Here is a 25,120-nt window from a genome sequence, read left to right on the forward strand (position 1 = left end):
GGGGGCCGGAGAGAGCGCTGTGCTCACGTGGGTGACCCCGGAAAGCTTGGCTGGGTGTCAGGCAGCCCTGGGTAGAAGGGAAAGGGACCAGGAAGCAGCTCTGGGTGGGGAGGTGGTGGCAGTGCCCGGGTCATGGGATGAAGCTTCAGACGCCACGTCTCTTTGGGGCATTTACAACCTACCATAATCTCAGCGCCTGCCTCCCCGAGCGAGCTGTAAGCCCCGTGAGGGCAGGGCCAGTGTCTGCCTTGTGCCCGCTGTCCCCCAGGAGCTAGGGCATAGCAGGTGCCTCACCATGATTTTGAGTGATTCAAATTTCTTCTCTTTTCCTCTCCCCTCCCTCCCTTCCTCCTCCCTTTTCTCCCTCCCTCCCTTTCTTCCTCCCCTGTTCCAAGACCAGGTGAGAAATCTCACGTAATCTTTCAAATAGCACAAAGCTGGGGTAAGGTGTTGGGAGCTTGTCTTCAAAATAAATCCAGCCGGCAGCAGATGTCATGACGATGGAGCTAACTAAGGCTCAGGAGCGTTCAGTTACTTGCCCCAGGTCACACAGCTAACAAGAGGTAGGGCTGAGAACTGACCCAGTTATCCTAGAATCCATACCATGCTTCCTCCCTAAGTGAGGGAACTAAGAAGGCTTGGCCCCCCGGGATGGACTACGCAGGGCCAGGATTTCTGCAGCCGCACTGCTGGGCAAAGGACTCGTCCCCGTGGGCTTCTGTGTCCTGGTCAGTGAGGATCAGGCTGAAGTGTAACCGCAGAGCGAGCAGGCAGGGCCAGGCTCCAGTCCGTTCAAGGCCACTCTTGGGCCCCCTGGAGGAAATGGTCTTGATAGGGATCCACACTGGCCGAGCTCTGTGTGTGTTCTCTCACCACCCTCAGTCCCTGGGCAACTGCCTCGTTAAAATAGCTAATAAGAAACCCTTCCCCCAGGCACTTCCTGGCTTTCAAACCTCTCACGAAGGAGAGGGTTAGACCTGGCTGGAATAACTGGTTCAGTGTCTGTGCTGAGCATTTCTCGTCTATCCGTCCCTCCCGTGCCACCGTGCCCCATCTCAGGCAAGTGCAAACATGTTTTATTGAGTTATTACTTGGTGCTCGCCTTTGTGCAGGCCTAAAGCAGAAGACGTCCAAATGGGGTGCCGGCGGTACCCCTGTGGAGCCTCCAGCCGGCCTGCCCAGTGTTGAGGGGAAAGAGAGGGCAGGACTAACTCTCTCTGCTCCTCTTTTCCCGTCCTGGGCTCAAGGTGGCCACAGTGAAGGAGAGAAAGACAAGTAAGTTCCTGGAGGGGCAGCCCTGTCCCCTTCTCGCTCGCGCTCTCTCTCTCTCTCTCTCTCTTTTTTTTTTTAAGATTTTATTTATTTATTTGACAGAGCGAGAGGCAGGGAGAGAGGGAACACAAGCAGGGGGAGTGGGAGAGGGAGAAGCAGGCTTCCCACGGAGCAGGGAGCCCGACGCGGGGCTCGATCTCAGGGCACTGGGATCATGACCTGAGCTGAAGTCAGACGCTTAACGACTGAGCCACCCAGGTGCCCCCAGCCCTGTGCCCTTCTTGAGTGGGCCAGGCAGTGTGCCAGGGAGGAATGGAAGAGCCAAGAACTTCCTGAGTGGCCAGGTTGCTTCTCTCTGCGTCCCAAGTGAGTCTGAAAGCCCTAGGGCTACATGGTCGCAGTCAGCACCTGTATCTCCCTTCTTCCCTGAGACCTGCAAAAACGATGGTAAAGGAATACAAACACGTCGGTCTGCAAGGACCAGGAGACTCAGAGCAGCAACAGCGGGTTAGTGGTCTCTAGGACTTGGGGTACTTGAGGCGTGGTGGGCAGCAGCTGGCGGGATGCGTGGGAACTGGGGCAGAGCAGCCCATAGCTGTGGTCTTTGCTGGACGTGTGTCCTCAGAGGCGGCCATGCGTGGAGCTCACACGATCAGATGGCCTCGGCGTCCACCGTCCCATCTCTGTGATGGGTTCCCAGTATGCCCTTGGGCAAGTCCATTTCTTCTTTCCGAGGTTCCTCTTTTCCCATCTGTAATGTGGAGAGACCCTACTGGATGCGTGATTCTTCTGCTGCCTGAATTTCCTGGAGTATTTTTTTCCCCTCAACATGGATAGGCACCGAAGTTTTGATTCTGATTCTGAAATGGGGCCAGGCCATCTTCATTTTTTCAAAGGCTCTCCCCGGAAGCTTTAAAAGCCCCAGTTGCCGATGGTCTTTGAGGGCCCGTTGAACTCTGACACATCGGGACTCCTCCCTCACCCCACCCAGGTGTCAGTTTGGAGAAAATACACTGGGGCTGGGGTGGGCAGGTGGCAGGGATATAAGACCTTCAGGTGGGAGGTCCAAAGGGGGGGGCTTCAAAGAAGGCTGAGTGCCCATCTGCTGGAGACAGCAGAAGGCTCTGTATGGGGACAGTGGCATTTGAAAAGGGTAGAAAGCCCACGGAGGGAGACAGTGAGGGGGGCCTGCAGGCGGAGGTCACCGTGGGAGCAGCATCCTAGCAGGAGGAAAGCCTGTGGCGTGTTCGGGGTACTGCAAATATTCAAACGTGGAGATAGACACAGCATGAGGAGCCACGAATGTCCAGGTGGGCACCTTGGACATCATCCAGTTGGCAATGGGTAATCCAGCTGGCCCTGCAACCCTTGAGCTAGAGAGCGCATGATCAGAGCTCAGCCTCGTCGAGCCTCTATGGTTACGTCACGCCTCACGATCTTCATACACGCCTTCGGCCCAGCCACCTTCGCCGGAGCACCTTCTAAAATGCTCTTCATGCCAAGCACGGCTCACAATGTCTCCATGACCTGGCCACTTCATAGCTACGCAGGCACACCCCTTTCCTGCCGTTTCTCCACCCAACTCACTCTCCTGACCCCACGAACCGCCTCTACCTGGCGTCTCCGAAGGAGCGTGCACCCTCCGTGCCTCCCTGCCCGAACTCAAGCCCCTTCCTCTGGTGGCATGCCCCTTCCCACTACAGCCCTTCTGCAGGAGGCTCTGCTCAGCCGGGAAGCCTCTCTGATGTTCCTGGGCAGCTCCCGGTCCTCCCCGGGCCCCTCCAGATGGCACATTTGCTCCTGACCTTACATCGTGTGGCTTTTACTTGTGAATCTGTGAATCGAAGGGCCACGGCTCGAGGTCAGGCACTGTCTCTTAATGGTAGCTGTCTTTCCTGGGGCTCATGGAGGACCCAGAGCACGGGAAGCTGCTGAGAAGTGTTGAGTGACTGAAAAAATAGAAATAGCAATGATCTGGCCTGGGCCCTTGACCTAGTGAATCTCACCGAGCTCTCCTTGTGGTGTCTCTTTGGGACACATGTCACTCTTTCCATCTTGCGGGGCATATGTGACCGGGGATAAGTGAGTTTGGGCCACCGCTGATCTGCAGACCTGGGATTCCACACGGGTATACCTCAGCACTGGTCCTCTTCTCCCCCGTGTTCAGGACCAGCAGCTCCAGCCCGGGATGGAAACACGTGGGGTCAGAGAAGCCACAGGCAACTTCCTCTCCCTCACCTCTCTCCACTTCCCACTCAGTCGGGACAACTCCTACTCATCTTCTCAAGATCCTTATCTTCTCCTGCACTCGGGGAAGTTTCCCCATCCCTCTCTCACCACCCAGGAGAGGTGGGGGAGGGACTGTTCCGTGTGGTCACTGGACGTGAGTAAGTGACTCCCTGTGACTTCCCCACCTCTGCACCAGGGTCTGGGAAACCCCACTCAGGTCTTCTAATAAAAGCTCCAGGCACTGCAGGATTGGCCAGGGACTAGCTCTTAGCTTCACCAGACACATCGAGACCACTGGAAAGAGGTCTGAGCCACACTGCACAGGATGAAGCTCCTCACCATGGCCCTGGCGTGCCTGCTACTAGCTGGGATGTGGCTTCGAGACGTGGACGGCAGGAGCAGTGAGTGTGGTTGGAGTCACTTTGCTCCCCCTTGGGGCCTGGGGGGCAGACACCCAGGCAGGCACTCTGGGCTTGTGGGCAGGGCTTGCCCTGAACTCAATGCCTCCGTGTCTCCTCCTCCGGGAAGAATTCCTCCTAAAGGGGGTGAATGGAGAATTTGGATGTGGTGGGGACAGAGGCCAGTGGGAGCAGGTGTCTGGGTGAGCACAACATCTGAGCTGCTGCTAGCTTCAGCAAGAGGAGGCCCTGCCTCATCCAGGGAGCTCTGAGGCTCTCTAGGCCGAGCTGGAAGGCTTGAGGTGCAGAGGAGGGACTGGGTCTTGCCTCCACCCAATAACAGGTAACAGGGAGAGCCTGAAGTCAGGACTGGGACTGGAGCAGGGGTGTCATCACTGTTAGTTAAGTGTTGGGTCAGTGACTTGGCCAAGTCACTTTACCTCTCCAACTCTGCTTTCCCTGTTGGTAATATGGGATTGATAATGCTGCATCTCGGGGCTCTTGAGAGAAGACTGATTCCAGGCACATGGAAGACGTGCAAACAATAAAACTAGGAGGAAGGAACCAGGATTGGAATTCAAGTCCCTTGGGGGTGCAGTGTGGGAGAGAGTGTGCAAACCTGCGCAGTGGGGGTGGGATCCTGGACAGAGCTGTGGACCTGGGTAGAGGGCATTCTAGAGAGAAGGTGGGAAACCTCTTAGTCCTTGGAAGCTCTTTCCTTGTCATTTCATCAGTTGGAACCCCTTGAGCACTTCCTAATCTGGCCCAAAGCCACGGACCACAGTTGTCCTGCTTGCACCAGACTCACTGGGCCCCCAGGGTGTGGGGTCTAGAGCCCTTGAACCCAAATATTGAGCCAGAACCGTGCACTCGTGGTGGGATGTGAGAACTGGAAGCTCCTTTAGAAATCAGTTTAAAAAGTCCTATTTGACAGATGGGAAGTCTGGGGCCCAGGTGAGGGCTCATTCTGATCAAAGCCCCACTGCTGTTTGTGAGGGCTGGGATCTGAACCTGTGTTCCGACCCTCTGCCTGCATACAGAGCTAGGTGACTGATGGCACAGCCACTCGGCTGGATATGGTCCCCAAGCCTGGGCCTGTCCCCAAAAGGGATTTTTTTTCTTAAACCACGTGGATAAGAGGAATGAAGTCCAGATTAAGAAACAGACACAACCCATTTGTGTGTTTCTTTTCTAGTGCTTGTGTCGTCCTCCAACTGTTGCTTCAAGTTTGCGGATAAAAAGATTTCCCAGCAGCAAATCCAGTGTTACAAACATACGAGCTCCACCTGCTCCCGCAGGAGTCTAATGTGAGTGTTCCTACCCTGGTCAATTCCCGACTCCCTCCTTCAGAGCAGCAACCAGCCCACCTGGAATTAGAATGGCAGACGCTAGGTGGCGATGTTCCATCAGATTCGGAGAGAGGCCGCCAAAATCTGGGTGCATAGCCCAGCATGGGCGCTAGGGGGAGGACCGCGCTTCTTAGCAGGTGCCAGGAAGGATGCCCTCTGTGCTCCTGCAGCGACTTGTGCTTCTCGGAACCCCAAGACGCCGAGTATTATATCCTAATATTTTATGTCCAGAAGGAACTGCTTAAAAGCTCTAGGAATTACCGTAGAGTGGGAAAGGTGAGGGGGGTCACCATTAGTTCCTGCTTCCAGATTTGCCAACCTAGAGTCTTGGGCGACCTTGGGCAGGTAATGCTTCTGCACCTCATTCTCTGGGTACTCCTCTGCACTCCTTATCTGTGAAGGGGAGTCAAGATGATAGTTGCATCACAGGGTCATCCCAAAGTTAGACCGAGGTGACTTACCCTCGCTACTCGGCCTCTCTAAAGCATTCATGTATATTATCTTGGCTAACCCTCTCGGGGCACACATTTTCATTATTATGAACACTGAAGTTCAGGGAAGTCGAGAGATTTGTCAGATAATTAAAGTTAGAATTGGTCTGTAGTTTGGTTGGACAGTAGCCAAGTTAAAGAGGTGGACGGGTCAGAAAATAAATACACACCCACACACACATTCATAGTAATTTGAAGCAATGACGGAGGGTTCCAGATGGACATAGACACAGGAAAAGATGGATTGAGGGCCCTCAGCAATACTCTAGGAGGGGAATTTCCACAGAAGAGGGAGAAACTCAATTTAATGAGCTCTCCCTGAAGCTTGGGTGTTCCTCCCAGAGTGCCTGCCACAGTCTTGGGCAAGGACTTCCTTCTACAGGCCCAGAGCGAGCAGCCTGGGGGCACCCGAGAGCTGGAATGGGACCTGTGTGTGGCACCCAGGGGGCAAATCCTGTGACTCAGCTCCCCTTTTGTTCTTTGCCCACAGACTCAAGCTGAAGGGCGGCAGAGAGACCTGTGTCATGGAGTCAGCCCCATGGGTTAAGCCTCATTTAAAAACTATGAAACCGTGCCCACCAAAGTAAACGCGAGAGGATTTCTTTCCATCCTGGACTCCGAAGACGGCGTGGCTTCACCTGTCCCCTCAGCCCCCCACCCCTCCCCAGTCCTTCTGCCCAGCTCTGCCAGGTCACGGAGGGTCTGCTCAGTCCTGATAAGCTATGTTGTTGCACTTTATATATTTAAATGCTAGAATCTTCAGTCCCTGACTCCCTGGGCTTCTTGGATCCCACAGGGATTTTGGGTTATAAACTTGATGGGCAGTGAGAAGCTGGGGCCAGGGGCTGGTGGGGCGGGGAGGGGGGAGACACATTGGAACTGATGTCAAAAGATACTGACTCCTTGTCCACAAGAGCCAATAAATGGCTTACACATCTCAGCTGACTGACTTTGTCTTTTGGGGTGAGGGGTGGGGGATGAACGTTGAGTCAGGGCCACGATGTAGGTTCTCTGCTTCCCCGGCAGCGGAGGAAGGCACGATGAAGCAGAAAGCGGGAACCCCAAGGTTGGGGTTCCAAAAGCCACCACTGCTCTAGCTGGAGGGGATCTTGTGAGGTCACCTGCCTGTCAGATGTGGCTAGCCCCATTTTGTAGATGAGGTGACTGATGGTTGGCGAGGGACAGAGACCCAGGCCTGAGGATAGAGAGCGAGTCAGGGTCAGATCTGGTGTTAGAGCCCAGGGCTTCTGCCTCCCGGGCCAGAACTCTCTCTTGTGTCCCAAGTTGCCCAGTGACTGCCTGACACAACATCGGGGGGCGGGGGCGGGGGGACCCCGTCTGTCCACTGGGCCGATCCTACAGAGTTGCTTGGCAGGACGTCCTCTCGTCCAGGCACGAGCGGGTCCTAGGTCTTTCAGAGAGGCCAGCCCAGCTCATGTGGAGGAGGGTGGCCGTCTTGGGGAGAGCAGGAGACCCTTTCACCGATATCTGGGAAGCAGAGGCCCGGCCCCTGTGGAAGGGGTAATCACAAGGGCCAACTTATGTCATGTGGGTCCCCAGGGAGCCTAGCAAGGGAGGGAAGCGACTGGTGAACTGCCCGAATCTCAGGATTGGCGCCCTTGCCAACTCCATCCTGACCACCGCCACAGGCCACAAGCCACTCTGGCCATGCTGCCCTCCGCCCTCCGACGGTCCCTCCCTCCTGCCCCCAGAACTGATTCCAAACTCAGCTCCTTGATATTCCAATTCCTGTACAGCCACACCTCCAGTTTCTTTTCTAAAGGACTCCGCCTTTTCTGTCCTGGAACCCAAACTCCGACCATAGGGGATATTCCCTGCAGACCCTCTCCTGTCCTTTCCATCCTGGGCCCCCTCTAGAAGAATCTTTGCTATGACCGTGCTCTGGCATTCTCCAGGGTCGATGCGAACAAGGACCGGGGCATCTCATTTTCCCCTGGAGGTCAGGTGCGCGTAGTGTCTGGATCACTCCAAGGACTGCTGGGAGCTGGGAGGCACCATGGCAGAGACCAGTTAGAAGCTGAAGCTAGAGGCTGGAGTCGTTGTTCTAGAACATGCTGGGCTGCTGAGCTGGGCCCCCGGCAACAGTCAGATGAGCCCAGGTCAGCCACCACCCACCACGAGGTCCTCCCCATAGCCCCCTTCCTCCAGCGCCCTCTGCCAGCCCTCTGGTTGGAAGTTACCCTCTCCCAAAAAAACACTACCAGGAGAGATTTCAAACACAATGTATCTTCTGCAAAAAGACAACGACCTTACGAATGGCATTCTCCTTTCTGTAATAACGTATTTAGCTGTACCTCCCCTCCACAAGCCCCCCCCCCCAGAGTGCAGTGACCTCTCACCTCCATGATTTGTAGGCACACGCAACAGCTAGGGAGTTAGGCGGGAGACAGACCCGCTGCCTGCTGTTCGGAGCGAGGGGCAGTACTGGGGCTAATGACAGGAAGCAACGGGCTCAAGGCCTTGCTTTGAAAACCAGATCCCCAATACTCAAAATAAACCCCAGACCAGCAACAATTCAAATAACATTATATATTACTTAAGACGTAGTACAAATTTTTGCATCACAAAGCAGAAAGCCCCCTATTTGCAACTACAGTAAAATTAGTCCGCGTCTAGCTGGGGAAGCTGGAGGAGAATAAACAGTCGTTCGTTTCTCATACTTGGCTTGGTCTTAGTGTGGCTGGAAGAGTTCAAGTCCTCTGGCTATGAGATTTTTGGTCGAGGTGTTTCACATAATCCTGGACCCACTTCTCCTTTGGGTCGGCGCAGATAGCTTTGGCCAGTTTTGTGCTGAAGCTATGGATGAAGGAGGGCTGCACGGTTAGGGGGAAGTCTGGGTTTTACCCGAGAGATGCCTCACTGGGCTCTCAACCCTGCCTGGTCCACCTGCTGCAGGGGAAGGATCCTCTCTGGGACAGGAGGAAATCGGGGTGTGGGAAGAAGGGGACTCTGGAGGTAGTCACTGTTCTTGGGGGCCCCAGAGAAGCTGGCCTGGCCTCCGCCAAAGCAACGTGGAGACGGAGCAAGCGCCCATTCAGGGAGCAGGTGCGGGAGCCGGCCCCCTCCGGGCCTGTTTGTGAAGCAATCATAGTCTGGGAAACTCTTATCCCCTGAGAATAAGATCCCAAAGTGGTCTGATGCCTGTCTTCTGGGGTAGAACTTTGGAGCAGGGGATGTGGGAATGGGGTGGGGTGCGGTCAGGTAGGGGGTGAGCAGAGTTTTTCTACTTACATGACAGCTTCCCGGGGACAGTGGCTGCTGGTGATTCGATAGCTCTCCAGCTTCCGCAAGGGGATCTTCTTATTGTTAAATGTGAAACAGCAAGTGAATAGGGCACTGAGGGCATCTAGAAACAAGGTCACAAAGAAAAAGCCTTTTAGGAGGGTCTAGGTTTTTAGGTTTTTTATCAGCTTGAATACAGCAGGAAGTGCCTGTAGGGAAAGGAAAGGAAAAGAGATAGACGTGGATCTTATCCACCTTAAGTCCAGCGCTCCTGTGCAGACCCCTGAGATGGGGGAGGGGGGGTGGCTAGAATATCACAGCTGCGTGGTGGGACAGGTCCTGGCTCTGGGGCTCCAGGTGCAGGGTTTGGGAAGCTCAGCCAGGTCAGAGAAAAGGCCCTGGGTTTGGAGTGAGCAGCTTAGGTTTTCTTCTGTCTCTGCAATGGCTGGAAATGGGCAGGTAGGGCCCGTCCTGTCCCCAACTTGGCCTTCAGCTTCCTGTCTTTAAAATTAGACTTTCAAGGGAAGCTCTGAGGACTCCCATGGCTCAGATAGGCTCAGAAGTGGGGCACTTCAGCTTCGGGCTTTCTAGAAGGAGAAGAAAACAAAAAGAAAGAGAGAGGACAGGAAGGAGGGAGAGAAGGGCTTACCTGGCTGGGCGAGCACCTGGATGCTGAGGGCGGCAGCTATGAGCCGCAGGCAGAGAAGCGTTGCCGAGACCTTCATGTCGGTGGAGAGCGGGGAGCTTGGGAGTGAGTGCGAGCTGGGGGTGCCTGGGCCGGGCTCAGCCTCTCTGCGACTCGGGTGGCTGTGCCAGCCTTTTATAGGAAGCAGAGAGGGTAGGAGCTCCCAGAGGGATGCCTGCCTGGCAGGGTCATGGTCAAGTTAAGATGCAGGGCCCTCCTGAATGTACTGAGCTGGAGGTTGGCTGCCAGGAGTTTTCCAGGAATTTCAAGAAGGAAGCTGTGGGCTGGAGCAGGGCAGGCACCGTTTCCTTCCAGCTGCCCAGGCCACAGAGAGGAAGAGGAAGAGGAAGAACAGATGGGCCACCACTTGCCATGGGAGTGCTCCGAGGAGCTGTCCCATGGCCTTGCTTTCTCCACAACCAGAGAAAAAAGCCTAAGGGCTTTGCATGGGCCGTGTGTTTAGTCCTGACCGGGTGTATCCGGTTATCATCATGCCCATTCACAGATGAAGACGCTGAGGCTGGGGGACCTGAAGTCACTGGCCCAAAGCCTTGTGGGAAGTGAGTGCAGCCGCCGGAAGAGAAAGCTGGTCTGTTTACATACGATCACCATGGCCTTTCCCACTGTCTTGAGCGCACAAGACTTTCTCCAGTTTTATGTGGCAGCCGCATACCTGAGACGAATCAAAACCAGGTTCAGAGGACAGGGGCTCCTCTTGTCACCTCTTAGTGTCCCCTTCTGCCCCTCAGGCCCAGAAGGCTATGGTTTGAAACCCACTGATTTGTCCAGGCCCCTTGTTTTCTGGAAGGACCATGGAGTTTCTAGAGCTATTGCCGGGAAGGCAGTTGCAGGGTAGAGCAGAGTGGGCTCTTTGCTTCTGTGCCTGTCACCCTCCCCCACCCCGCAAAGAGCGTGTAGCTGAGCTGGAGCTTGGGGTGGGCATCCCCATGGGCCCAGTTTGGACCCAGGATCCAGGAGGGGGAATGACCTTGGACTGAGGAAGACCACCTGGGAAGGCACTTGGCCTGAGTGGTCTGTTCCCCATGCTCCCTCCCGGCTCCCAGACTTTGCTTACATTTTGCACCTGCCTGGAATCCTTTCTAGTCTAGTGGGTTTTTCCCCTCTAGCAAAACAAGTCCAGTGAGGGTAAAAGCACAGAAATAAACAGCTAGGATTAGTGAAACAGAAAATCCTATGCCCTAAAAAGGTGGATGGACGCTCCACGTCAGTTCTTGGACAAGCCTATAATGCTCTCCTGTGAGTGACCATGGAAAAAAGCAAAAAGCACAGATCGCCACAGCAGGACAAAGGAAGAGGGTGTCGCCACAGAGCCCTAGACACCAGAGGGAAAATTGGACCCTTATGCCAATAAATTTAACTTAGATGAAATGGATGGTTTTCTAAAAAATATAACTTACCAGACTGCCAAAGAAAAATAAAAAAAAAAAAGAGTAATTCTAAAACTACTGAAAAATGGAATCAGTCATTGAAAATCCTCCCACAAAACGTCCTCCAGCTCTAAAGGCTTTAATAACTAGTTCCTTCAAGCATTCCAAAAACTAATAATTCCAGTCTTACACAATTTGTTCCTGAGAAAATCAAAAGAGTGTGTACTCCAACACATGTTACGAGTCTTACGTAACTTTGACACAAACACTTGTCAAGAGCGACATGAGGAAGGAAGCTTGTCCCTCCGGACATGCATTCCGTTCTTGTCCATCCTCTTCTCTGGCCCTGGGAAGCCAGCCTGTGTGGATTACAGCAGTAGGACTGCAGGTCTTCTGGCTTCAGCTTGGGTTTCGGCACTAGGGAGCCCCTCGAGGTGTGGGAGAGAGAGAAGAGTAAGGTGAGGTGCTTTTCTCTTTGCTGCCTCTCCTGGACCTCAGCCTGGAGGCAGCCTTCAACCAACGGCTTTCATTTCTCTGCGGAGGCAAGTGGGGAGGGTATCCCCCATCCTTTCTTCCTTGGGTCTGGGGGCAGTCCCCACACTGTTACTAACCTCACAGTACTAAAACACCCCTTCGGTTTCTCCACACTCAGCCCACATCTTGCTAAACAGCCTCTTTATCAATCCATTCCCAGATCCTTCAAATTTAACTCTAATCTATTCCTTACTAGGACCCTGACTGGCATAGGTTTGGACCCAGGACCAGAAGCGGCTCCTGGAAATGGTCCTTCCACATGGGATTCTGGGATTGGGTTGCTCGTCTATTTTAGAAGCACCATAAAAGCATCTCTTGGCATGGTGATTCCTTAACTCATCACGGGTAGTTGTGTGACGGACTGTGTTCTAAGAAGCCTGCAGGTGATTCTGGTGTGCACTCAAGTTTGAGAACCATGGACTTACAGCATATCCCACGGCTATCTCTGATCTCTAGCGAAGCCACCAGAGAACCCTGACAAAGGATGTGTCTGGGGGCCTCCCCTGGGGTGCAGTGAGTGGATGGTTGAGCAGCTTGCCCACAGAGATCCGTTTCAACAGATCCACTTCCCTGAGCCGTTGGACTCCTTCCTAACATCCCAGGGAAGTCCCTGCATTGCAGCTTTATTAACTGCAGGTTCTTTTTAAGGCTAATCAGCCCATCGAACCGAGCCTTAACATCACTTCCAGGTACTTGCGCCAACACATTATATCCCCAATTTGCAGCAAGTATGCCTAGATCAATGCATTGGAATGCCTGAGCCTTGCGTGTTATGCCCACTAGTAGCCACTCCTACACATGCACCCCGAACTTTCCTCCAAATCAAGGGGGTGAAGGGGCATCCAAGCCTGCCTATAAGGACTCCTGTCTGTCCTTCCCTCTACTTCAGGACCTGATATCTCACAGGAGCGTGTGTTTAGAAGCCTGGGATCTGGAGTCAGCCCGGATGGCTTCCAGTTGCAGATCCACCATTCACCGGTCATGTGATTTAGAGCACACTGCTTACCTCTCTAGGCCTCTAAGAGGAAACGGATGGTTAATTATTACCTCATTTTGTTGTCAGAGTTGAAGAAGGTACTGCACAGAAAGTGCTCGGCACGGTGCCAATAATCTCCATTTCTAACCAGTGGTGCTCCTGCCTCTGGTCTGGGGCCCATGCTGGGGCAACTGTGCTGGGATCTAGGTCTGGATCTTGGTGGGAGGAGTGGCATCCAGGATGCCAGAGGCAGGACAGTGCTGCTTAATGAGCAGCAGAGACAAGGTGGCTACAATTACCCCAAGGAGCCCCAGGGCTGGAGTGGTAATCGGTGTTTGGGCCGGCAGGGATCCGTGACACCGATGATGGGTTCCCTAGGCATGAAACGGATGGGAAGCTTACTAAGATGCTGCTTGACTTTAGGCAGAAAATTCTTGGTTTCATGGGCAGAAATCTAATACAGGTTCTTGTAGGAGAGATTCATGGCCTCTTGCCCAGTTACCAGATCTAAGTCGGTTCAGAGACGCGGAATCCCCAGACCAGGAAGACCAGGAAGGGCCCTGCAATGCCAGGTTCCCAGGTGCAATCAGGACGGTTGGTTAAATTTGAGCTTCAGATAAATAATGAATATTTTTTTTAGCATAACTTTGCCGTGGCAATATTTTTGCTACATCTGGAAACTCACAGGTCTATACTAGAAATCTGGTCTAAGCCTTCCCTAGAGGAGCCTGCTGCCATATAACCAGGGTGACTCTGCACTGGGGAAAGAAATCCTAAGACCTTCTGGGATTTTTTGATGATGGCTCCTCTGGAGCCCTGAAAAGCCACTCAGGCCCACCGGTCAGAGTGGGAGCTTATGGAGATCCACGTCAGCTATTCAGTTGTGTTTAGAGCAGACGTTCAGCGAACTCTTTTCCAGCTCAATGGTCTTTATACAATAGAAGTCTCCCAGAACTATAGAATCTGTAATTTTAGAATCATTTCGTTGCTGCAGTGTCTTGGTACCCAAGCATCCTACGAGCTGCCTCCCGTAGCTCTGGGAAGTCTTAGCGCCCTGCCCTCTTAGATCAGAACATACTGGAATTGGCCTCACTACACAACGTTGTGGTTTTCAGAGTTTGTTTATCCACGGAAGTCTATTCTCACGGAATAACTTATTGGCAAGCTGTGACCTACCACAGCTTAAAACTAAAACTGCTCGTGGAAACAGAGCTGGGGCACCCTGAACTTACCCTTCTCCCCGTCCATCTCATTTCATTCTTTAAAGCTCTAAGGAATACGCAGATAGTACAACCTTTCCACTTTGCAGAACAGATCTCTGACTGCTGGAGTGGCTAATGAGAAGGGAGTGAGCCGGCGCTAACCAGCACTGTCTGTCCCCCAGGCTGGCTCTCTCCAGAGAAAGGCAAGCCTGCAGAGGAAGAGAATACCGCCTTTATGGTACCGGAGGAGGGAGGCCCCTTCACCAGCCCCGAAAATAGTGCAAGACTACTTCCTTACTCCTTCCTTCACACCTCCTTCTCTCCTATCTCTGTATTGGCTTATAGTATCCCAGCCACCTGCAACATTCTTCTTTCCATCTGGCTCCAGCAGGAATCATTTGAGGCCTGGCTTAAATTGTGCCTGGTCGTGGGATGCCTGGGTGGCTCAGTCAGTTAAGTGTCTGCCTTCGGCTCAGGTCATGATCCCGGGGTCCTGGAATAGAGTCCTGCGATGGGATCCTTGTTCAGCAGGGAGCCTGCTTCTCCCTCTGCCTGCTACTCCCCCTGCTTGTGCTCTCTCTCTCTCTTTCTCTCTCTGACAAATACATAAATAAAATCTTTAAAAAAAACAGAACTGTGCCTGGTTGTGAAGGCTTCCAGCCTACACAGATTTCACAGGGGACCAGAAATTGCTCTGAAGGCGCAAGGTTTTCAATTTGCACCCCGCATGATTCCTATTCAGAATATAGAAAATACCTCTACTAATTCATAATAAAAAGACAGAAAATCTACAAATGGACAAAATCTAAATCCAAGCAATCTAAAAAATGGACAAAAGACACGGCCTGGAACTTCATGATAGAAGATGTCCAACAAATATTGGAATAGATGCTCAACCTTCTTAGTCATGAGTAAAATGAAAATTTAAACCACAACTATGTGGATTATGGGGAATTATACTCATAGGCAGAATGGCTAACTTAAAAAGAATTGACAGAAGTGTTGCAATGCCAAATGTGGAAAACTCTAGCCCTCATACATTGCTGGTGCGTGTGGATGTAAACTGATGTGATAGGTTTGAAAAATATTTGGCAGTATTTGAAAAAGGGTTTGGTGGTTGAACATATACATATCCTATAATCCGTGTGTGTATTTCTACCAACCACCTATTATCTATCATCTACTATCTATCTATTATATCTATCTATCTATCTATCTATCTATCATCATTTATCTATCATCTATCTATCACCTACCTGTAAATTCTTGAGTTTGCACCAATACCTCCAATTTCAGGTCAACACAACATTTTTTTTCCAGCCTTCTGACATTCCTATATTTTGTCTATGGAAACTTCCCCAACAGTTCCATTATCTTCAATACATTTACTTATTTGCTAAATCCCTATGACAATATTCTCCATTCTCCTAGTTATGTGGCTAACTTAGTCCCAATCTTGCTGGCCCTGACTTGGGGGCCACCCTCTTGGACCTAGTCCTATAAAATCTGCTAGTTGAGTCCACGGTCTTGCCCCAGCCCTGGTCCCAAAGAACACACTGGGCAAGTCCCTGATTCTGGTCCTAACCCCAGCCGTGGTGAACACACCAACCAAATGCCCAGTTCATTTCCTGGCCCTGACCCAGTGAACTTGTCTTTTGAGATCCAAGCATTGACCAAAGGGAAGGAGAACAAATATTGACTATATGAAACCATGACTCAGTAAAGCAGAGCCTGAGAGAAGGATCTGTGTGCAGATAGTCCATTTGGAAGTGATCCCAGGGATCAGGACTGAGTAGGCAGCAGAGATGAAGAAGGAGGAGAAGCCAACACAAGTATGCATAGTTCAGGTCAGCTTAGTGGGCCATGGGGACCGATTCTCCTGAGATTACCTGAGAAGCCTATGGAATGGCTCCCAGAATTAACCTTTGAAAAGAAGGGTGGCAGAAGTGTTTGAACATCTGCCTTCAACCTTTGTTGGTAGAAGGTTGTCACCCAGTGTTCTCTCCCCAACACTTTTGAGCTTTGGGCAGATGTGTAGGCTGAGCCAACTCTTGACCTGAGAAGGGACCCAAAGAAGAGCCTATGGGCCAAAAGCAAGAAGCAAGGAGGACACTGGCAGCAGATGTCTAGATAGCAAAGTGAATCACAGCCTGGAGCAAGCTGTGAACCGAGAGTGAAACCAGAGCTGTGCCCAAGAGGGTGCATGTCAGCTTCACCCCTAGTTGACAAGGGAATAAATGGGCTCATGGATAGGAACCACTCAATATAACAATGTGGATTTTCAAAGCACTGATATTCAAGGTAGGCCATGTAAAACATCAATAACTTAAATGAGATGACACATTACTTAAGATAATTATGTTTAATGTCACGAACAAAGTTCGTTGTGAGTTAAATGTAACAGCACACCCCCGGAGCGCAGATAGCTGGGCAAAGCTCGGGGAAAACAAACGGGTTGTGTTTTGATTGTGGCCTGGGTGTCAGTTTAGGCTGAGTCTTCATGCCTTTGGAATTTGGGATTTGTGGTGTAGCTATTTCATGAAACCCTGGGCCCAGACCTCATTAGCCAGCTTGTCCTTGAGGCTGTGGAAGAGAGGTTAGAACTGGATGGAGACTTTGTGGCTGGAAGTGCTCCTCTTAACCAGCTGATGTCCAGATGCCTTATTGCTTCTGGCCCTTGGGCGTGCTACTTTGAACTTGGGTGGAAATCTTGTCTTCAGACAGGTGATATATCTGACTTGCAGGTATTTGCCAATTGGCTGGGCTCCTGGGTGGCTCGATGATTTTAACCTAGATCCTTTACTTCCCCATTCTACCCTAACCAACAGGCATGGCCAAGTTTCCAAGAGACGTGGCTCCTAGAACTGGGGAGGGCTTGTGAGGTCATCTGCCAGGTCCCCTCGCTTTCTGCCAGTGACCCAGTACAGCCTCCACTTTCGTATGGGGCACCTTAATGCCAGACAGAGAGATTGACATTGACTTGCCCTAAGTGACACAGAGCCAGGGTCAGTTCTGGGACCAGAACCCAAGTGCCGTGCTTCGAGGTGTACTGAGATTGTGGCATCTCTCCACGTGATCACTAATGACAGGCCCTGCAGAGCTGGGTCATCGAAAAAATTGTCCTTTTTCCCTTCAAGAGTGGTCTGGTCTTTGTGCTTTACTATGGTGAGCCTCATAACTGAAAATGGAGCCAGCTGTGCTCATGAAGTACAAGGGAATCTTGACCTTAAGAGGCTATTAAGGAAAGGAGGTCCCATGCCTTCAAACAGATGCTTGCAAATTTGGGGGATTGGGACTGGAGATAACTTCATTCTATGTCTCAAGGGCATCAGTCCTCTAAATAGTTGCTTTGTGAGATTGTAAGGGAAAGTCTATGTCCAGGGTCAAATGCTTTCTTTCTCCAACATTTGACTTATGACTCTGTCTTGCCCATTCTACCCAACATGACCCCCACCACCAGCCTGCTTCACCTCTCCTGCACCATTACAGTGGCCTGTCTTCAGGTTCTCCCTTCCACACTCCACTCCTTCCTCAGATACCAGGTTATTCTTCCTCAGGTGCACCTTGCATGACACTTTCCTTCTCCCCTGTTTCAAAACTTTTAGTACATCTTATTTTTTCCAGAGTCCAGCCAGATGGGATTCCTCCCTCTGCCCATGCTCTTGCTCCCCTCCTGGACCAGCTCCGAGGAACTGTTCATTTCCCATTGCATGCCATCCTTCAAGACCAGTCTTGTTGAAGATTCTTCAAGAAAAAGCCTTAAAAGGATTTCTAAGTTGTAGACTAGATTCCTTTAGTTTTTACTCTTAAGATAATAGTCTGGGTTTGAGGATTAATGAGACGGATAACACTTGGGGTTATGGGGAAAAGTTTGAGGCAAGCGGAAGACTGGACAAAGGGAAGTGTGACAAGAAAAAAAATGATCAGGTGATGTTAGGGACAGGAGCCAAAAGTCTGGAATGCCCTGAAACTCAGTTACATTTAAAATACTACCTAGAGGATGGCCCCCAGACCCCAAATTGCCAGTCATTGCTGCCATTTTCTGCCTCCCAGCTAAATGTGACCTAATGAAAAATAAGACCAAGTAGTTTAAAGTGATATATTTTTTCTTTGAAAATTCCATAGTCATTAAATAACACTGATTTCAACCACACTACAGAGCAGACATTTGACATACAAGAGCACTGATTCATAGGAATACAAAAATGTTTCACTCTGATGATCCATGGAAGGACCTCATAATACTACAGACACATCGGAGGGAGAACAATAACATCTTGCCATGAACTTGACTGAACTCACAGAAAAGATAACATGCCACCGGATTCCATGCCACCGGATTCCACTAGGTTTTATAGCAGATAAAGTCAAACATTAATAACTTAAATATAATTAAATATTATTTGAGAAATGTGCTTTAAATTATTATACAAAGTGCCTTGTGTTGTACATTGTAATAAAATAAGACTGTTCTGCACTTGGGGAGGGTTGAGGGAAATAAATAAGATTTTCCTCAGGCTTGTCTCTCGGTCCAGATGCGAACGTTCAAGGCTTCTGGGTTTGGGACTTTTGGTCCAGGTGCTTCATGTAATCCTGGACCCATTTCAGCTTGGGGTCAGCACAGATCTCCTTGGATGCTTTGGTCTGGAAGCTGTTGTGGGGAGACAGGGCAGTTAGATGGAACCCCTTGAAGTGTCTGTTAGGCCCTAAACCTGAGGAGCTCTTGCTCTCTGGGTGAGGGGGTTGGATGGGGATAGGTGGAAGGGGAAGGATGGCGGGAAGGGCTTAAAAGGAAGCTGCTTGTGCTATCCCCGGAGAGGCCCTCAGGATGCTGGCTGAAGGAACTTCGATGATCTAACCAAGCTCCTCGAAGGGGAGCCTGGAAGGAGTATGGATATCCCTCCTGTGGGCTCAGTTTCTCCATGGGGCAAAGGTCCCTTTGGATCAGATGGTATATGTATCTGACTCCTTTGGGCATGAATCCTTCCCGTGTATGGAACTCAGAACTTTTGGCAGAGGGTGCTAGAGCATGGTCCACTTACACCACAGCTTCCTGGGGACACTGGCTGTTGGTGACCCTGGTATAGCTCTCCAGCTTCTGCATAGGGATCTTCTTTTTGACCACACTGAAGCAGCAGGTAATTGGGATGGAAACCGAACCTGAAAAACATTTTGCAAAGAATGAGAGTTATAATGCATCATAAGCATGCATTTATAAGGGCAGGTGAAGTTAGGAAAAGACAAAGCAAACACAATTTCCAACTAGGACCGAATACTCCCAAGTCCAGTGCCTTAGTCCGCATTCCACAGATAAAATGGTGGCTGGGAGTCTGCTTCTTCTATGGAGCTACGGGGCTCCTCACTGTTGACTGGGAATGGAGAAATGACACTAATCCTGTAGTGTCGTTAGGAGGGTCTACTGACCCAAAACCTCTGACACCAAATAAATAAGTTCCAAGAGTTTGCTTCCCAGCTTTCTGTCCCCACAGACTCTAAAGCCAACCTGTGTCATATGCTGAGAGGTCTCTGGGTCCCTCTCCTCCTTACGTGGCCACTGGTACACTGGCTGTAATCCAAAATTTGAAACCCCAAGCAATAGTTTTTTTTTCCCCTCTCCACTGCCTGAAATGTCCTTCATATCCACAACGAATAACGGTCCCCACATCCCCAAACAATGTGAGGGTCATTGAGGTAGTGGTTGCATTTAATGACTCTTCCCCAAGCTGGTGTCCCGAAGGACCATGGGGACTGGCCTCAATGACCTAGGCATCTGGTTCTGCCTCTGCTCAACCATGCCATGACAGCTCTTCTCATCGCCCTTGTTGGTTTCACTTTCTCTATCTCTGTAATGTAGGCTATATAGCAAGCAAGGGATGACTCATGCTGGGATGATAGTACCTACAGTTATAATGGTAATCCGTATGAAGAGAGGCCCTTACCTGGCTGGGCGAGCACCTGAGTGCTGAAGGCGGCGGCTGTGAGCAGCAGGCACAGAAGTGCTGCAGAGACCTTCATGTCAGCGGGGAGCAGGGAGATTGGATTGTGAGAGCTGGAGGTTTCTGGGTTGGTCTCAGCCTCTCTGCTCCTCTGGCTCCTCTGGCCACCCTGCCTGCCTTATATAGAGAGCAGAGAGCATGGGCAGGGCCCTGAAATAGGACTTGGAATGTGCTGAGTAGGCACCGGATGCTGGGGGTGATTTCCGAATGCTGGAAGAAGGAAGCTGGATGGTTTCAGTTGTTCACTTAGACAATGTGGAGCAGAGATGGAAGGGACTGTGTTGTGCCTAGCAAAGTGTAGGAAGTGACCTCACTAGACTAATAAGGGCTATGATTTCTGTGAAATGGAAAATGGTCTTTTGGAAAGGAAGAACGGAAGCTGAGGTCATAGTGGAGTGAAGGACCTAGGATGGGGCTTTAAGTCTTTGCCTGTACTTTCTATCAGACTCAGGACCCTGGCATCCTAAACTAGTCAGGCTATTTTAGAAGCCCACACAGGCAGCCTGATGGAACCCTGGCAGAACAGTGGAATCCAAGAAAATCTTCAAGTCTGAATGCCCTGGAATCTTGTGTTATGGAGCATGAGAACTGGACAGCACATACTTATCTTGTAGGGTGGTGGTTTCCAAATATTTTATTTAGATGCTAAAGTTTCTTTCCAGGTGAAATCATATGGAGAAGTCTGATATTTCATGAAGATTTAGGTAAAATGGGTCTGTCTGAGAAAGGCCTTCAGTTCCCTTTGTTTATACACAGTGGGGCAGGGATGGGGAGGGAAGAGAAGGATCTAGGCTTCAAACCACTGACCTCTTGTACTCTTCTCCCCTCATGTGTCTGCCATTACAATATCATGTGGAAATTGCACTGCCCTGAAGCTCCCCTGTACTCCTTCCCTCAAATCTTTTTACCATCTCTATACATTTGCTTTTCCAGAATGTCATGTAGTTGGAATCATACAGTATGTAGCCCTTTCAAGTTGGCTGCTTTCACTTAGAAACATATGCTTTTAAGGCTCCTTTGTGTCTTGTCATGGTTTGGTAGCTCATTTCATTTTATTGCTGAAAAATATTCCATTGCACGTTTGTTTATCCATTAATCTATTGAGGGACATGTTGGTTGCTTCCAGTTTGGGGCAATTCTGAATAAAGCTGCTACAAACGTTTTTGTGTAGGCTTTTGTGTGGACATAAATTTTCAACTCATTTGTGAGTGTGATTGCTAGATCATATGGTAAGACTATGGCTAACTTTATAAAAAGCTGCCAAAGGGTCTTTCAAAGTGGCTGTACCCTTGTGCATTCCCACGTGCAGTGAATGAGAGTTCCTGTTGTTCGACATCTTAGTCAGCATTTTGTCTTGTCAGTATTTTGGATTTTAGCCACTCTCCTGGGTGGGTAGTGGTATCTAAGTGTTTTAATTTGCAATTCCCTAAAGACATATGATGTTGAACATATTTTCATATGCTAATTTTACATTTGCATCTGTTCATTGGGGAGGGACATTGGTGAGATCTTTCACCTATTTTTAAATCGGGTTGTTTGTTTTCTTATTATTGAGTTTTAAGAGTTCTTTGTACGTATTGGACACAAGTGCTTTAATGGATATGTGTTTCACAAAGATTCTTTTCCTGTCTGTGGCATGTCCTCTCACTCTTTTAATGGTATTTTTCACACAATAGTTTTTCATCGTAATGAAGTCCAATTTATCAATTTCTTGGATCAGGCTTTTCGTGTTTTATCTATGAAGTCACCAAACCCAAAGTCAATTTTCTTCTATGTTATCTTCTAGAAGTTTCATAGATTTGAATTTTACATTTAAGCCTATGATCCATTTTGAGTTAATTTTTGTGAAAAGTTTAAGATCTGTATCTAGATTCATTTTTTTTTTTGCATGTAGATGTCAGAACCATTTGTTGAAAAGTTTTCCCTTTCTATTGAATTGCCTTCGCTGCTTCAATATTGATTCTTTCTATCCATGAACATGGTATATATCTCCATTTATTTAGTTCTTTAATCTTTCATTAGGGTTTTGTGGTTTTCCACATGTTGATGTTGTACATATTTTTCTTAGACTCATCTCTAAGTACTTTATTTATTTATTTTTGGTGTTAATATAAATAGTATCACATTATTAATTTCATACTGCAATTGTTCATTGTTGGTATACAGAGAAGTAATTGAGTTTTAAATATTAACTTTGGGGGCGCCTGGGTGGCTCAGTCCTTAAGCGTATGCCTTTGGCTCAGGGCGTGATCCCAGCATTCTGGGATGGAGCCCCGCATCAGGCTCCTCCACTGGGAGCCTGCTTCTTCCTCTCCCACTCCCCCTGCTTGTGTTCCTTCTCTCCCTGGCTGTCTCTCTCTCTCTGTCAAATAAATAAATAAGATCTTTTTAAAAATAAATAAATATTAACTTTGTAGTCTGTAACCTTGCTATAATTGTTTTTTAGTTGCAGGACGGTTGTGTGTATGTGTGTGTGAATATGTGTGTGTGTGTGTGTATGTGATTCTTTTTCTACATGGACTGCTTTTTATGTTTTTTACCAAAAAAGGCAGTTTTATTTCTTTCTTCTCAATCTGTTTATCTTTTTATTTCCTTGTCTTGTCTTATCACATTAGCTAGGACTTCTAGTGTGATGCTGAATAAGAGTGGCTAGAGGGAACATCCTTGACTTGTTCCCAGTCTTAGAAGAAAAGCATTTTTTCATGATTAAGAACATCGTTTCATCATTTCAGCATCAGTAAGTATGATGTTAGCTGTAGGCCTTTTGTAGATGTTCTTTATCAAGTTGAGGAAGTACCTCTCTATTCCTAGTTTGCTGAAAGTTTTTTCATGAATGTATATTGGATTTTGTCAAATGCTTTTTATTGGTATCATCATACTGATATCATCATAAGATTTTTTTCTTCCTTAGTCTATTGATGATATGGATTATATAAATTGATTTTCAAATGTTAAAGCAGTCTTGTGTACTTGGAATAAATCCTACTTGGTTGTGCAGTATAATCCTTTTCTTATGTTATTGACCTTTATTTGCTAATACTTTGTGGAGGATTTTTGCATCTACATGCATGAGATTGGTCTATAGTTTTCTGTTGGTTCTTGCAGTATGGCAGCTTTTTTATTGCTTTGGGGACAGGTGTATACCTGTCCAGGTATATACCATGTAGCACTGATCCCTGTGGGGCTGTGTTGGCTAACAGGTCAAGTTTGCATATATTTTTCATTTGGAAATAAAGTCACTGCCTTACAAAATACCCTCAAGACCTTGTTAATTTCTCCTCTGAGCTGCCATAACATGGAAAGTGCATCAATGCACGGATGACAGAAAGAGTAGTGAAAATCATAGTTCTTGGGAATCAAAAAGGGTTAATCAAATGAAGGGAATTAAGTGTCATGTCCTGAATCTAATCCTGATTTAGCCAATAACTAGCCAATGACTTGTCCAATGTGACCATGGACAAACCTTTGCTCTGTGATTCATTGTCCTCATCTATCAAGTAGGGGTTTTGACAAGTTCAGGGATGGCAAATAGCTTTCAATCATGTATTAGCTTGATAGATTTCTGGTGGATAACCAGAAAGGTTTGTTAGAAAAACCCACCAACCAACCAACCAACCAACCAAGAGCAAGGCCTTAATTTAGGTTACCATGTAATGCCATGATTGATTACTGATGTCTGCCATGGGTACAGCAATGGGAAGTGGTACTTCCTACGTAACATAATTTCTATTCCTGGGTTAAATAATATTTAAGCTCTTCCGTAACTTAATTTGCCTATGATTATATGCAAAGGATCCAATCAGAAACCAAGGAGGCTAGGATTATTGGAACTGGCAGGGCAGTGTTTTCAACTGTCAGTCCTAGGACAGGCAGAGTAGCATGGTAGTTAAAATCTGGATTTGGGTACTAGGATCACTAGTTAATATCTGTGTCAGAGAAGACACAAGTAATCTAATTTCTTTATAGTTTAAATTCCTCACCTATCCTTTATTTTTCTTATGCAGAAATGGAGATTACTGTGAATATCAAATCACCTGACAACAAAAACTTACTTTGCAGAGTGAGTGGCATATGGTAAGTGTCCAATAAGCTAGCTGTTAGCAGTAGTCAAAGAACATGAGTGTCATGTCTAGAACAAGCTAGGAAGGGACTCAGAGTGTGGTTCTTGTTCTCTTGCACAAGTTCTCCCTAAAGTTGCTTCCAAACAAAGATATGTGGTAGGGACCGGCCTCCGGGAATGCCTCTGCTGTAGATGAGGAAAGAAAGGAATCTCCCAGAAAAAGAAAAGAAGTGGGGTTCTAGGGTCCTGCATGAGCCAGGAGAAAGGAATGTTATGGGGCCTCAGAGGAGTTGGGGGTCAGATCCCAGGGTTGACAAGCCAAAGGGCACCAGGGTCTTAATTCTACAGGGAGTTCAGAGATCTTACCCAGTAAGTCATGTTGATTATGCAATTTCCCTTTCTTATTTCTTTTTCTAAACCAAATTCGAGAAATCCCAACATAAACAGTTAAAACGAAACTTTAGACCTTGCAAAGTCAGCAGCTGTTCTATCCAGCAGCTTGGCTCTGTGGTTTAAGGAAGTGGTCATTCTGCCTCTTCTCTTTCTTTTCTCCACGGTGCTTTCCCAGTGAGCATATTCTTAAAGCAGCTTTGGCACCCCACCTGCTGCTCAGGGGCTGTGAAGGAGTACCTGTGACTAGCAGGCAGGAAATGAGCCCCTTGCTATGGAAAGAGCTCTGAATTTTTAGGTGGTTCTCGAGGGATGCGATGAGATGGGAGAGCATCCTGGGAAATCAGAATTACTGTCTCTGTTCTCCAGCTCTGTCCCAAGTGCCCCCAATGGTCACAAAATTATAGGATGCCTCGGAAGAGACATTTACATTGAACGTAGTCCACTTCTCCCCTTTACAACGAGAGAAAGGATTATAAAAGTGAAATGATGTGTCAGGGGTTGTACAGCTACATGACAAACCAAGACTGGTGAGTGCGCATGTCTGGACGAACGTCGTGATGCAATCCAAAGTTAGAAGACAAGAACCAGGCAGGAAACTGCAGAGAGGTGCCGAGAAAGCCCAGGGACCTCTAATGTCCCTGTCCCCCGATCTGCCTGTAGTACCAGGAGGCTCTGGGCAATGGTTCATAAGATATGCATTAACGACTTCAATATAATGACTCAGAATCTTTGGAGATGAGGTCTGAAATCCTGTTTTTGAAGTGCTCAAAGTGATTTTTTTAGCCACATTCAGTTCAGGAGCCATCAACCTAGCTCAAATGTCTCATTTACAGTTGTGTAAACCAAGGCACAGGTGGGAAAATGATTTGCTGAGAATCATTTGGACAATTTAGTAAAGAACCAA

General features: G+C 48.9%; 3 protein-coding genes across 3 annotated transcripts; 1 reads left to right on the forward strand and 2 right to left on the reverse strand.

The window, feature by feature from the left end:
* Positions 1-3,513: 3,513 nt before the first annotated feature.
* CCL1 (C-C motif chemokine ligand 1) lies at positions 3,514-6,720 on the forward strand. Its single transcript, XM_008695395.2, has 3 exons — positions 3,514-3,902; positions 5,095-5,206; positions 6,230-6,720. The coding sequence occupies exons 1-3, from the start codon at positions 3,827-3,829 to the stop codon at positions 6,324-6,326; spliced, it is 285 nt and encodes a 94-aa protein (XP_008693617.1). The 5' UTR covers positions 3,514-3,826; the 3' UTR covers positions 6,327-6,720.
* A 1,248-nt stretch (positions 6,721-7,968) lies between these two features.
* Positions 7,969-9,930, reverse strand: LOC103667273 (C-C motif chemokine 13). The gene is made up of 3 exons (XM_008695394.2): positions 9,632-9,930; positions 8,992-9,106; positions 7,969-8,556 (listed from the first exon to the last, which is right to left on the reverse strand). The coding sequence occupies exons 1-3, from the start codon at positions 9,705-9,707 to the stop codon at positions 8,451-8,453; spliced, it is 297 nt and encodes a 98-aa protein (XP_008693616.1). The 5' UTR covers positions 9,708-9,930; the 3' UTR covers positions 7,969-8,450.
* Positions 9,931-17,852: 7,922 nt separating this feature from the next.
* On the reverse strand, positions 17,853-19,850 carry CCL8 (C-C motif chemokine ligand 8). The gene is made up of 3 exons (XM_008695393.2): positions 19,707-19,850; positions 18,810-18,927; positions 17,853-18,418 (listed from the first exon to the last, which is right to left on the reverse strand). Exons 1-3 carry the CDS (start codon positions 19,780-19,782, stop codon positions 18,313-18,315), a joined length of 300 nt encoding a protein of 99 aa, XP_008693615.1. The 5' UTR covers positions 19,783-19,850; the 3' UTR covers positions 17,853-18,312.
* Positions 19,851-25,120: the final 5,270 nt, after the last annotated feature.

Source organism: Ursus maritimus, unplaced genomic scaffold (assembly GCF_017311325.1).
Source record: "Ursus maritimus isolate PB19 unplaced genomic scaffold, ASM1731132v1 scaffold_24, whole genome shotgun sequence".
Taxonomy (NCBI): domain Eukaryota; kingdom Metazoa; phylum Chordata; class Mammalia; order Carnivora; family Ursidae; genus Ursus; species Ursus maritimus.